This window comes from Trematomus bernacchii, unplaced genomic scaffold (genome assembly GCF_902827165.1).
Source record: "Trematomus bernacchii unplaced genomic scaffold, fTreBer1.1, whole genome shotgun sequence".
NCBI lineage: Eukaryota > Metazoa > Chordata > Actinopteri > Perciformes > Nototheniidae > Trematomus > Trematomus bernacchii.
This window is the reverse complement of record NW_022987547.1, coordinates 14,225,471-14,239,726: the sequence shown is the minus strand read 5'-3', so window position 1 is coordinate 14,239,726 and position 14,256 is coordinate 14,225,471. Positions and strand designations below refer to the sequence as shown.

At 44.3% G+C, this 14,256-nt stretch overlaps 1 protein-coding gene across 1 annotated transcript in view; it reads left to right on the top strand.

Moving 5' to 3' along the window:
• The window catches only part of notch1a (notch receptor 1a), a 36,635-nt gene that overhangs the window by 14,975 nt on the left and 7,404 nt on the right, over nucleotides 1-14,256 (top strand). Inside the window, exons 5-25 of the mRNA XM_034123415.1 lie at nucleotides 2,578-2,700; nucleotides 2,796-3,029; nucleotides 3,340-3,495; nucleotides 3,991-4,176; nucleotides 4,299-4,412; nucleotides 4,952-5,065; nucleotides 5,148-5,381; nucleotides 5,739-5,849; nucleotides 8,073-8,265; nucleotides 8,646-8,791; nucleotides 8,881-8,994; nucleotides 9,855-9,974; nucleotides 10,112-10,264; nucleotides 10,351-10,579; nucleotides 10,667-10,868; nucleotides 11,338-11,491; nucleotides 11,601-11,785; nucleotides 12,132-12,264; nucleotides 12,353-12,610; nucleotides 12,688-12,800; nucleotides 13,269-13,840. Coding sequence (XP_033979306.1) covers nucleotides 2,578-2,700; nucleotides 2,796-3,029; nucleotides 3,340-3,495; nucleotides 3,991-4,176; nucleotides 4,299-4,412; nucleotides 4,952-5,065; nucleotides 5,148-5,381; nucleotides 5,739-5,849; nucleotides 8,073-8,265; nucleotides 8,646-8,791; nucleotides 8,881-8,994; nucleotides 9,855-9,974; nucleotides 10,112-10,264; nucleotides 10,351-10,579; nucleotides 10,667-10,868; nucleotides 11,338-11,491; nucleotides 11,601-11,785; nucleotides 12,132-12,264; nucleotides 12,353-12,610; nucleotides 12,688-12,800; nucleotides 13,269-13,840 — 3,844 coding nt within the window. The remainder of the gene's footprint in view (nucleotides 1-2,577; nucleotides 2,701-2,795; nucleotides 3,030-3,339; nucleotides 3,496-3,990; nucleotides 4,177-4,298; nucleotides 4,413-4,951; nucleotides 5,066-5,147; nucleotides 5,382-5,738; nucleotides 5,850-8,072; nucleotides 8,266-8,645; nucleotides 8,792-8,880; nucleotides 8,995-9,854; nucleotides 9,975-10,111; nucleotides 10,265-10,350; nucleotides 10,580-10,666; nucleotides 10,869-11,337; nucleotides 11,492-11,600; nucleotides 11,786-12,131; nucleotides 12,265-12,352; nucleotides 12,611-12,687; nucleotides 12,801-13,268; nucleotides 13,841-14,256) is intronic.

Sequence of the window (14,256 nt, the reverse complement as noted above, 5' to 3'; positions counted from 1 at the left end):
ATCCAGAAAAAATCAGGGCTGCACATCTGCTGGAGTTTTCCTTTTTAAACATGTAGCAACCAACAGGAGATTGTCCATTTTAGATGCTCACTTCAAAACTCTTTTCAGAGCAAGAGGCAGGAAACCAGTTTGAATTTGGTCATAAACCACAGTTTTGGCCGTTCCTTGAATGCATTGACAATTTAAACATCAGCCTTGCAGACAGAAGTTCCCAAACCTTTTTTGTTGTTGCCATTTTTGTGTAGATGTTCTTATTTTTCCTCTTCTTCAACCTCGGTTGTTTGTTTTCTGACGCTTTCGCACCAGCAACATGCCCTCTCACTTGCCTTCAATTAGCAGCTGTTTTCACGCTGAATCGTACATTACACAAACGTATTGTCTGGAGCTTGCAAGTCCATAGGCGCTTTCACACCAAGTACTTTTCCCAGGAATAGTTCCCGGAACTTAGTTACCAGGAACTCTTTAATTCCTGAACTATCTAGTAGATCGCGTTCACACCGGAATAAGTCCCTGAGGGAGGATTACGCAAATGAAGCCGCTGACGTAGGGCTGCTCGATTATGGCAAAAATCATAATCTCGATTATTTGGGTCAATAATTGATATCACGATTATTAAAAACGATTATCCATTTACTTTGAAAACATCAATTTATTGGAGAATATTTTTTTGAACAGTATGTTTTTAACAGTTGATTACCCTGAACTTTAAGTATAATTCAACTGAAAAACCAATTTAAAAAAAAATGTAATAAAAAAAAAGAAAAGAAAAGTAATAATAATAATAAAAAAATAATCGTTTTATTTCGATTACGTTGTTTTCGTAATCGTTGCAAGCCATAATCGTAATTGCGATTAAAATACGATTAATTGAGCAGCCCTACGCTGACGTCACTTCTTCTTCTTCTGCTTTGGGTTTACTGGCAGGCCGCAAACAACTTCACGGCGTATACTGCCACCGGAAGTCCCGTAGCCCCCCGGACTCTGGGACTTCGGGTGGCAGTAAATCGCCACCCGAAGTCCCGGGTAAATCGCCAGTAGCGCCGACACCTCCTCATCACTCCACCGCTCCCACGTTTTATTTTGTGTTGCCATAAGTTAGTCTCTCTCCGTTGGTGCGCTGGGCTAATGCTAATGCTAATAATGGCAATGCGAGCAAATAAAATGGCGGCTTCACAAAACCTTTCTGAGTTTTACGGGGCGTGGTTTGCAATTCGCCCAGCCAATCAGAAATTGGAACCATTTCCTCCCCAGGAAAGTACCACCTCTCTAGCAGGGACTGAAAAGGGGGTGAAAAGGTTCCCGAGAACTAAGTTCTAGTTCCAGATTTATTTGGTGTGAACCCAAAATCCCAGGAACTATCTGAACTATTCCTGGGAAAAGTAATCCGGTGTGAAAGCACCTCATTATATGCCTGATCCACTTGATTTGAGCACTTGCATTCTCACAAACGGCTCCTTAGGGTAACGTTTAAATACATTTATGTTGCAGCGCATGAGTAAACAATCAGAACAATCGTTTTTTGTTGACATATGGAGTTGCATACTGTATGGCTTGTGCAGCAACATCACAAACACTTTTTCTTTTCCTATTACATCAGTCGACCGAAAAAAACAGCTTGTTGTTATAGTAAAATCTGATTGAGTGGACGAGTGGTCCCTGCTTTTCTCTCCCCCCCCTCTCTGCCAGCCTCCCCTGGCAGGATGCAGTCGTACAGACGTTTCCTTCTGATAATGTCCCACAACACCAGGGGTACACACATAAACGTATAGATAAACACGCCCTGTTAATGAGGTCACACAAACCTATCTTGTTTTCCAGCTAGATGCAGCCCCGGTCTGGTTGGCGTCTCTTCATTGTGTTGGCCCCTTAAAGCCGCTGCAGTGTTGTGTAAAACTTTGGTTCATTTTGAGCTACTGTGGTGACTGCTGTTAGGGCAGGCCTGCAGCTGTGAGGAATCTCTCCCCTGAGAAGAACACTTTGTACGAAGCATTTTCTCAAACATGGATTGGTTGAGGACTTGGACAATAAAGCACAATCAGTACAAATTAAGAAAGATAATTAAATAAAAGGTAGAGTTCACAATGCATAAAACAGAGGGAGGTCCAACAATGAGACATTTATCCTTAATGTTTACAACAATCACACTTTTAGCTAAATGTATCTTCTCCATTATTTATGTTATTATGAACAGTATTTTGTGTATAATAACCTTTAGGTACATTAGCAAGGTAGAAAACCAGCCACATTTCTATTTCTCAGAAAGATTTAATGTGGCAATAATACAAGCTTTTAGCAGCTTGTATTATTGAGTGCACAGAATGAGTTGTTTGTATATGCAGATGACCGAGAGATATTGTGTGTTAAAGTTGAACCCACGCTGTGTGTCTCGCGGGGGTCCGTGCAGGAATGCATTGAGAGAGCGGAGCTGCACGACGGCCTGCAGAGAGCTGAACGTTATCTGTCTTTAAGTTCACAGCGATATGGAGAGGAAAAAGAGGCCTTATCTTTACTAATGTTGCTTCATCTCTTTATGAATCCTCCACAGTTTTTCACCACTCTTCTTGTCTCTCTCTTCAGGCTTCAATGGTCCGCACTGTGAGCATAACATCGACGACTGTCCGGGCCACAACTGCCAGAATGGCGGCATGTGTGTGGACGGTGTGAACACCTACAACTGCCAGTGCCCTCCTCATTACACAGGTGACGTTTTGCTTTAAGAATAAATACAACTTCAAGGTCAAACCTGTAAAGAAGACATTTGTAAACGTTCCTCTCGTTTTTGTGAACTCTTGCAGGTCAATACTGCACAGAAAACGTGGATGAGTGTGAGTTGATGCCCAACGCTTGCCAGAATGGAGGGACGTGCCACGACACTCACGGCAGCTACCACTGCGTCTGCGTCAACGGCTGGACGGGCGACGACTGCAGCGAAAACATCGACGACTGTGCCAGCGCCGCCTGTTACCATGGCGCCACCTGCCACGATCGTGTGGCCTCCTTCTTCTGCGAGTGTCCTCATGGTCGCACAGGTACGTCTACATTGGCTTTCCCACACATACTCTACCTGCAGGACAACACTTTATTTCAACCACAACATTTTTTTTTATACATGAACTACTCTCATTGAATTCTATAAGAAATGCCTCTATGGTGAATAAAGAATCTGAGAATCCTTCATTCACAGTAGAGGAATGTGAGAAAAATCTATTACTTTACTAAGGTAACACAGGGTGAAAGTCTGATATACTTATCCTCTTCTTGTGTGTGAAGTATTCCTGTAACAAAGTGATCAAATCCAATGACACAGTTCGATTCCGTCTTATCTTGTGATGCCTTCAGGTTTGCTGTGCCACCTCGATGACGCCTGCATCAGCAACCCGTGTCAGAAAGGCTCCAACTGTGACACCAACCCCGTCAATGGCAAGGCCATCTGCACCTGCCCCCCCGGGTACACCGGCTCCGCCTGCAACCTGGACATCGACGAGTGCTCCCTCGGTAAGTGACGAAACTTAACTAAAACATTCCTGCTTTCTGCAATCACTCTGTCCAACAAATCCCCTTCAGAGAACTCACATCACACATTTTTACATCCAAAAATCATAATGCGTCCATCTGTATGTAGTGTATTTAATTGAATATGGTATTTTTTGCAAACTCCATGTTAATATATTTATTTTGCTATCTGTAATTGGCCCTTTATAGTGTATATATGACAGTCTTCTGGTATACTGTATATCTTCTTAAGGTTTAAGTTCTGTTTTTATTTGTATTTTGAGGTGTTTATATTTGATGCTTATGTTTGTTTATTTTGTAGTCCTTTTCATCTTCACATTGAGTGCAATGCCTTGTTTACATGGAGCTTGACAAAAAAAATCCCAAATTAGGATCAATAAAGTGTATGGTATCTGAAAAATCTAAAAATACTGTTATACCCAGTTATATTTGCATAAATGACCACATATGCATGACAACCTGTATCTCTTGTGTTAGGTGCCAACCCCTGTGAGCATGGCGGGCGCTGCCTCAACACCAAAGGTTCGTTCCAGTGCAAGTGTCTCCAGGGATATGAGGGCCCTCGCTGTGAGATGGACGTCAATGAGTGCATGTCTAACCCCTGCCACAACGATGCCACCTGCCTGGACCAGATCGGAGGCTTCCACTGCATCTGCATGCCAGGTAACAGCATGGATTTATATCGGAAGAGAACGTGGGGAGTTAATGCGTGGATCTCCGTAATATTGCATTTTCTAACTCCTGGGATTTGTCTAATAACCAATAACTCATGTGTGTGAATTCAGGATACGAGGGTGTGTTCTGCCACGTCAACACAGATGAGTGTGGGAGCCAACCTTGTCTCAACAACGGCAAGTGTGTGGACAAGATCAACTCCTTCCACTGCGAGTGCGCCAAAGGTGAGAAATAATGAGTGAAATTGAAAGATGAGGAAGTTAATCCATCAGGTCTCCTTTCACCCCTTTTTGTTCAGACAATATAAGTGGCTATTAAATAGTAAAGTATTAACTCAGCTGTAAATGAGTATAGCATGCCACAGATCAAATGTAAATGATTCATTTCCTCTAATAATGTAAGTGAAAGTGTTTCGGGTGAACAGGACACATTGGGTCAGGTTGCAGAAACATTTGCATTTTTGGCGGGTTTGTGTAAGAGCTTAGCGCCAAAATTGGGGGCAGGGATTGGTATATGGCCGGTGAGCTGGAGGCCATTGTGTTTGGGTTTGAAAGAAAGATTTCCCTGCACAGTAAGAGCCAAGGAAGGAGTGGGGGGGGGTGGGGTGTGTTATGGATGGTTTGTTTGGACCTTTAGTGTCCTGCATACCTACTTCAGATGCTAATTAGCTTCTAGCCATGACATACACAATATAACTTTTAATTGCAAACATTCAAGCAAATACCTGAAGCTTAATCCTGTGTTTTCCTCAATACATTTGCAGGTTTTTCAGGGAGTCTTTGTCAGGTGGACATTGACGAGTGTGCCAGCACCCCCTGCAAGAACGGAGCTAAATGTACTGATGGTCCCAACAAGTACACCTGCGAATGTGCTGAAGGTAAACAAACTCTTTTTTCTGAAATGTCTTGCATTTTGTTGTAATTCCTCTCCAAATAAACACTCCTTCCTCTCTTGTGCAGGTTACACAGGGCAGCACTGTGAGACGGACATCAACGAGTGTTACTCGGACCCCTGCCACTACGGCACCTGTAAGGACGGCCTGGCCTCCTTCACCTGCTACTGCCGCCCGGGCTACACCGGCCGCCTGTGTGAGACCAACATCAACGAGTGTCTGAGCCAGCCCTGCAGGAACGGAGGCACCTGCCAGGACCGGGAGAACACGTATATCTGCGCCTGTCCCCAAGGAACCGCAGGCAAGACTTTAGAACAGGGCCACTAACAGAGAAATATACAAAGGGCTGGGCCCCTCACTACAGGGGAGGTATATTGTCTCATAAGTGAAGTTATGAGTTAGCACAATCAATCAAATGTAGGTAAATGATGCTTGCTACTTGAATATGCATACATCACACCTTTCCATTTATTTTGTTACAAAAAGGTGTTGAGGGGGGGGTTAAGGCGAAATAGGAAGGGTATATGCTAGTTATGCAAATAAGTAATTTGGCTCTTTTTTTTATCAACTAAGGTTCGTCACATTTAATTCAACAGACTATTGCGATATAATGAGATTTTCCCTAATATCATTTGCTAACTTATTTTCAAATCTCCAGGTTTCCACTGTGAGGTGAACTTGGACGACTGTAAGAGCAAACCCTGCGACTACGGCCGCTGCATCGACAAAATCAACGGCTACGAGTGTGCATGCGAGCCGGGCTACACAGGTGAGCACTGGAAGGAGGTACAGATGGGGGGGGGGTGGCCCCTGAGCTTTGGGAGGGGCAGGTAGGACAGGTGGCTGGCGGGTCCACTGCTGCGAAACAATGGTGTCAGATATCCTGGGTTGGAGAGAAAGGAACACAGTCCCATACCTGATACACACACAAAACAACGCACACACACACAAAGCGCTTACTTTGTGTGCCATTTGAAAAGGTTCTGACGTGGAGCCTGGAGTAAGGTGATACTTTAAAAGGAAGAGAGCTTGGCCTTTAATCACATGTCTGAAGTTTAGCAGTGTGTAACAGCACTGCAAATCCAATTCATATCTCAGAGTGAAGCAACACTTAATTCACCTCAGGGGGAGAAGTACTCAGATCTTCCACTTAAGTAGAAGTACCACAGTGTAGGAATACTCTGTTACAGTAAAAGTCCTGCATTCAAAATGTTACTCAACTAAAAGTAGAAAAGTATGATCATCAAAATATAGTTAAAGTAGCGACAGTAAAAGTAGTGATTGTGCAGATTGGTCCATTTCAGAATAATATATATGATATGTTTTATAATGATTGATCATGAAAGTGTTATCAAAGCTGGTAAAGGTGCAGCTAGTTTGAATGACTTTGTATACTGCAGGGTAGCTTGTGAATTTACTCCAGGTGGAACTAAAGTCTGATTTAACACTTGATTATATTTCACATCATTCATCCAGATCTGTAAAGTTTATTAGGTAAAGGTATTAAATAAATGTAGTGAAATAAAAGTACACCATTTACCTCTGAACTGTAGAGGAGAAGAAGTACAAAGTTGCAAAACATTGAAATACTGAAGTAAAGTACAAGTACCATAAAAGTACTTAGTTACTTTACACCACTGTGCAATCTGAACTGTAAGGATTAACAAGGATTAGCTGGAGTTGGAAACAAATTGAAATACTCAAGTGGTACAAGTATCTAAAAATTGTACTTAAGTACAGTACTTGAGTAAATCTAAAATGGACCTTTGATGATAAAGATAAGAGATAAAATAATGAAAAATAAAATAAAAAATAAAATAAGAATAAACATGCAATAACAAGAAGAAATAACATGAGGGGAGCAGGAACAAGTGTGCAGGCTTCTGTTCACCCTCCTCCTCCTCCTCCTCCTCCTCCTCCTCCTCCTCCTCCTCCTCCTCCTCCACCTTTGTGTGCTGACGGGGTGAGTGTGGAGGGCATGGCGGGACGGAGAGGGACAGAGGACCATTGTGAGTGCAGATCAGGCAGTTGGGCCCTCCCCTCCTGATTGATGAAGAGCAGGGTGGGTGAGGGGATCGGGGGGGGGGGTTTAATTGTTATTCTGTCGTCTGTGAAATGGCTCTGGCCTTCTGTCCCCTGTAAACAGCCCTGGGTGAGGTTAGCTCTCCCTGGATGGGGGGTGGTATGTGTGTGAATAGGGATAGTAGCTACAGCCCCCCCCCACCTCCTCCTCCTCACCTCCTGGCAGGACACCCCCCCCCCCACCCCCCCCTCGCCAGATCCAGCTGAAATCCTCCTTCTGCCTATTCAACAGGGCCCCATTTGATCAATGGGAGCGAGGCAAAGGGCCTCCAGAGACACACTGGAGCGGCCCCAGCGTCTGCCTGTTTAATGCTTAGAAAGTCTTTATTGTGCAAAAGAAACTCAGCTAGCAGCTGTTCATCTCTCCAAGTATTTTTTGCACATTTCTGCACACATTTCTCTAAAACAGAAATTCTTTAGCTTCAGTCTTTCAGTAAAAGTGGCATGGCAGTCAAAAAAAGGCAAGCAATGATAAAAAAGAAAAGCCCACATTAGTAAAAAACAAAAAAACAACCTCCTTTTCCAAATGTAATACACTGCAGTTTGGTCATATATTCATTATACTAAGTGTTTTAAGTTTCTTTTGTATATTTACAGTGATGTAAATACTTGTCTTAATTCTTTTTTAATGCTTAATAGTTACTTAAAAATGTATTTTCTTTTTATAATCGTTATATTTTTGACCTACTATTGCAACTTATTTTCTTATTGTTTACGTTTGCAACACCATACACCAAAGCAGATCCCTGGTGTGTGTAAACGCACCTGGCAATAAACTTCATTTTGGCTCTGATAAAGGCTCACAGAATACCCCAGCAAACGGCAGAAGTTGACTTAAAGCTGTCCAAACTCCATAATGATCAGAGTAGATATTTCCTATTTCTCAAAATCGTTTCTCTTTGTCTTTCAGGATCAATGTGCAACATCAACATCGATGAGTGTGCCATTAACCCGTGTCACAACGGGGGCACGTGTGTGGACGGCACCAACAGCTTCACCTGCCTGTGTCCGGAGGGCTACAACGACGCCACCTGCCTGTCCCAGGTGGACGAGTGTGGCAGCAACCCCTGCATCCATGGACACTGCCAGGACCTCGTCAACGGGTGAGCACCGAACTCATCTCAATTAGGACACGAGTGCTATTACCCCGGACGTTCATAACTTTCATCATTCTAGAAATATTAACCATAATTCATCAACAATGTACTATAGCAGTTTGGGTACAGCGTCTTATAAGTAACATTTAATATTACACATCTAAGCTAGCATTAAATTATAGTGTCAGGTCTCAGCAATGCATACAGCATTCTCTAGTTATCCTTCTCCATGACCGTTATCTCTAATACTCTAGATGGATAAAATATCACTACAGGCAAGAGGAGAAGTATCTATTTGGATTTAGTGCTACACTGTTCCTTAAAAGATGTATAAGCAGCTTAAAGTGACACAACATGATTTACCTGATATATCCTTGGCATTACAGCTACAAATGTACCTGTGACTCTGGCTGGAGCGGGCCCAACTGTGACATCAACAACAACGAGTGTGAGTCCAACCCGTGCATGAACGGGGGGACCTGCAAGGACATGACCAGCGGGTACCACTGCACCTGCAGGGCGGGCTTCACTGGTCAGTGACAACTCATCATTTCACCATTCCTTCATTGAGTGTGTCTCCTGTGAGCCTACATCTAACAGAGTGTGTTCTCTAATCTGTAGGACCTAACTGCCAGACTAACATCAACGAGTGTGCCTCCAACCCCTGCCTGAACCAGGGCTCCTGCATCGACGACGTGGCCGGATATAAGTGCAACTGTCTGCTGCCCTACACCGGTACGACATGTGGCTGCTCATCTTTCACACTATCAACAGGTTGATTTACTTAGCTGTTTGCACAGGTCTGAAAATGTAAAGACAGTCTTCCGGCTCCCACGCAGAAGGCTTATCATTGTGTTGTTTGAGAAAACACCACACAAACAGTGGTGTGTGTGTGTGTGTGTGTGTGTGTGTGTGTGTGTGTGTGTGTGTGTGTGTGTGTGTGTGTGTGTGTGTGGTGTGTGTGTGTGTGTGTGTGTGTGTGTGTGTGTGTGTGTGTGTGTGTGTGTGTGTGTGTGTGTGTGTGTGTGTGTGTGTGTGTGTGTGTGTGTGTGTGTGTGTGTGTGTGTGTGTGTGTGTGTGTGTGTGTGTGTGTGTGGTGTGTGTGTGTGTGTGTGTGTGTGTGTGTGTGTGTGTGTGTGTGTGTGTGTGTGTGTGTGTGTGTGTGTGTGTGTGTGTGTGTGGTGTGTTTGTGTGTGTGTGTGTGTGTGTGTGTGTGTGGTGTGTGTGTGTGTGTGTGTGTGTGTGTGTGTGTGTGTGTGTGTGTGTGTGTGTGTGTGTGTGTGTGTGTGTGTGTGTGTGTGTGTGTGTGTGTGTGGCCACAGCGGCTAATATAAGCCGGATAACTGGTGCCTATTCCCACTTCCTTCACGTCCTGTTTCCTGTCTGTGATCACACAATAGCAGGAAACAGGAAGGCCCTTCCTGTTTGGCTAAGTTGTCATGGAAATGGGATAGAAACTGGGATTTAGAAATGTATGTCACTCCTCCTGTAATCTTTTATTCATTTATTTTACGACTTTTAAATATTGAAGTATGAAGAAGTTGCTCCATATATCCAGCGCCCTGCAATCACTGATGTTTTCCCCCTGCTAACAGGTGATAACTGTGAGACCCTGCTGGCGCCCTGCAGCCCCAGACCCTGTAAAAACGGGGGTGTTTGTAAAGAGTCTGAAGATTACCAAAGCTTCTCCTGCATCTGCCCCGAAGGATGGCAAGGTATCTATCATTTCTACCTTGAAATGTATATAAGAAGTGGACAAAGTCACTTTGTTGTCCTATTAATCTGTGGACCATGGTTTTTACGTCTTCAATTTGGCAACTTTTTTTTTAACTATCTTTTCCATCCTATTAAGGTCAAACATGTGAGATAGATATCAACGAATGCGTGAAGAGCCCGTGCCGCAACGGTGCTATGTGCCATAACACCATGGGGGGCTACCAGTGCATGTGCCAGCCAGGTTACACCGGCCAGAAGTGTGAGACCGACACTGACGACTGCAAACCAAGTAAGGAACAGATGCAAGTTCTCAAGTTTCTCAACCTAAAAACTAGAGAATGGTTCTTTATTGCATCCCCTCTCTCTGTGTTTCAGACCCCTGCAGTAACGGAGGTCTGTGCCGCGACAGTATCAACTCTTTCACCTGCACCTGTCTGCCCGGGTTTCGTGGCGGCCGATGTGAGCAGGACATAAACGAGTGTGAGAGTAACCCCTGTAGGAATGGGGCAAACTGCACTGATTGTGTGAACAGCTACACCTGCACCTGCCGGCCGGGCTTCAGCGGCATCAACTGTGAGATCAACACCAACGACTGCACCGACAGGTAGCTCACTCTTTAAAAATATTCTCTCTACTTATTTAACCAGCATGTCTTATGAGGGTTTAACATGTTGTCCTTGTGTCTCTTCAGCTCCTGCTTTAACGGGGGCACCTGTGTGGACGGCATCAATGCGTTCACCTGCCTGTGTCTGCCTGGGTTCACCAGCAGCTACTGCCAGTATGACATCAACGAGTGTGACTCCAAGCCGTGCCTCAACGGGGGGTCCTGCCTGGACAGTTACGGCACATACAAGTGCACCTGTCCTCATGGCTACACAGGAATCAACTGTCAGGTGAGAATCACAATAATAATAATAATAATAGCTTTTTGTAGTGCTTTTTAATACTCAAAGAGACTTTTCAATTTAAAAACATTTCATACAAGCATACAAACAAACATGCCTACAAAAAGAAAAAAACAAGATGCGATGAAATGGATAAAAAAAGCAAAAGAAACTAGGACAGAGAGCAGTTCAAGCTAGCAGTCATTTTTCTTTTAGGAAATATTGTTTGGTTGTTATCATCTTTGAACACTCAAGTAAAAAGCTGCCACACACAGATCTTCAGGACAGAAAGGACTAATCTCAATTTCACCATTTTCATTGTCAAACAAAGATGATTACGTTTTGGCCACCACGTGAGAATAAATTGGTGAAAATCTGTGTGGGTGCTTCATTTTAGCCTTTGAGTGTTCAACTGTGCAACTGAACCACTGGGAAGGGGCTTCCTCTCAGAGACCTAACTACTATATTATCTCCTTAGAATCTGGTGCGCTGGTGTGATTCGTCCCCCTGTAAAAACGGAGGAACATGCTGGCAGCAGGGGGCCTCGTACACCTGCCAGTGTCAGACTGGGTGGACCGGTCTCTACTGTGACATTCCCAGTGTGTCCTGTGAGGTCGCAGCCAAACAGCAAGGTAAGATGACCTGCCTAAAGTTATGATCCCTCACGTGATAAAGCTTTTTACATCTACAAGTTTCGTGTGAGATTTGTCCATTTTGTAACTCCTTCCTATCTGTTTTCAGGGGTGGAGGTTGCTCACCTGTGCAGGAACTCAGGCCAGTGTCTGGATGCTGGAAACACTCACTACTGCCGCTGCCAGGCCGGGTACACCGGGAGCTACTGCCAGGAGCAGGTGGACGAGTGCTCCCCCAACCCCTGCCAGAACGGAGCGGCATGCACCGATTACCTGGGAGGCTACAGCTGCGAGGTGAGTTCAAATGAGACCAGGATTAAATAAATAATAATAATAATCTTTAGATATGATGAGAGATAATTGGACCATTGAGACAATTGGATAGATTCTTATTGCTTTGCTTAATCCAGGTCCTGCATTAGGGGATCTCCTAATATTCGAGCAATGCTCCAAACACTGTTTATAGCATTATAACATCTGATTATATTTGATACAAAAAGTGAAATAATGAGTTAAATGCATGCACGATACCATCCCAGCTGGAAGGTGCTTAAATGCTTGAAAAGTGCTGGAATTTGACTAGAAGAAGTGTAGGAACCCTGAAAAACATTTCCTATAATGATCGACTTATTTCCCTCAGTGTCTACCTGGATATCATGGTGTAAACTGCTCCAAAGAGATCAATGAGTGTCAGTCGCAGCCCTGTCAGAACGGAGGCACGTGCATCGACCTGATCAACACGTACAAGTGCTCCTGCCCCCGAGGAACACAAGGTACACAGCTGCACCACACATCCACAGGCATACATTGGCAACAAGTCCCCAAAATACAATTTCATTTCTACCTTCCTCTCTCCTGTAGGCGTGCACTGTGAGATGAATCTGGATGACTGCACCCCCTCCAGCGACCCCCTGACCAACGAGCCAAAGTGCTTCAACAACGGGAAGTGTGTGGACCGCATCGGAGGCTATCAGTGTGTGTGTCCAGCGGGATATGTAGGAGAGCGCTGCGAAGGCGACGTCAACGAGTGTCTGTCGGACCCCTGCGACCCCCAGGGCTCCTACAACTGTGTCCAGCTCACCAACAGCTACCGCTGCGAGTGCCGCACGGGATACACAGGTATGAAGAGAGCTGCCGCAGGATCCCTGTGTGGGAATAGTGTACAGGTGTTCAAACATATATGTTCTGTTCTCCAGGTCAGCGCTGTGACAAAGTGTTCGACGGCTGTAAAGGAAGACCCTGCAAAAATGGAGGGTCTTGTGCTGTTGCCAGTAACACACCTCACGGCTTCATCTGCAAATGTCCTCCTGTGAGTACAACTCAATACACTTTACAGATGTATCTCAAGAAATAATATTATACACTTTTATTGATTTTATTGCGATTTTATTAAGTGATGTTCAAGACAGGCAAATCATTAATGCATACAAAAAACTGATATTAAGAAGTAAAATAAAAGTTATATAAAACACTCCTCGTGGTTTCATCTGTTGTTATAATTGAAGACATACTTTTCCAATCCCTTTCTTATCTCAAGTTGTCCACTTTCATAACAAAGTCATAATCAGAAAAACAAGCAAAGCAATAAAACTGTTTTGAGCCTGAACTTTATATGTATTCATTTAGCACTTTTCATAATATAACATGCTGCTCAAGACAGGAAATAAAAAACAACACAGTTATTCAAAACAGATTTGATAAAAGTATGTAAAAACATAAAGAACAATAGAAATGTTTTGTGTAGCTCAATGATCATCTGTCTCTCGTCTGTCCTCAGGGCTTCACCGGCTCTTCCTGTGAGTACGACTCTCGCTCCTGCGGGGGTCTGAATTGCAGAAATGGCGGTACCTGTGTGTCGGGCCACCTGGGCCCCCGCTGCCTCTGCCCCCCCACCTTCACTGGGCCCGAGTGCCAGACCCCCACCGACAGTCTCTGCATCTCCAACCCCTGCTACAACGGTGGCACGTGCCAGACCACCCCTGACGCGCCCTTCTTCAAGTGCAGCTGCCCGATTAACTTCAACGGCCTGCTGTGCCACATCCTGGACTACTCCTTCGTGGGGGGCTTCGGCCGGGACATCATCCCCCCGCCGGAGGTGGAGGTGAGCTGCGAGATTCCTCAGTGTGACGAGTGGGCCGGGAACCACATCTGCAACTCTCTGTGCAACAACCACGCCTGCGGCTGGGACGGGGGGGACTGCTCGCTGAACTTCGACGACCCGTGGCAGAACTGTTCGGCCGCGCTGCAGTGCTGGCGCTACTTTAACGATGGGAAGTGTGACGCTCAGTGCAACAGCCCGGGGTGTCTGTACGACGGCTTCGACTGCCAGGGGCAGGAGGGGACCTGCAAGTGAGTGTGAAACTGAAGAAAAAGGAATGTTTGGCAAGCAAATATGTTTGGGATTTGTCATGTATTTGTCAGTAGGGGTGCTGTGATATACCGGTATTGGTGTTAAAAGTGGTATTATAATAATTATAAATAATAATAATTGTGTACAAACCACCTCTCTGTACTCGCAGTTTTAATTGTTTGTAATTCCCAAAAAAGGAACAAAACACATAAAAAAAAGGTTATAAATGAGTTTGACTGATACCATCATTATTTTATTTATGAGATATCAAGAACGTATTGTTATCATTCATATTTTTGCCATCATAACATTTACTGTTATTTAGTACAGTGCATCCCAAATTAATTAATTAAATATTACGTATTTAAACAAACATAATACTAACAAATAAGAATACAAAATTAAAATAGTTAAT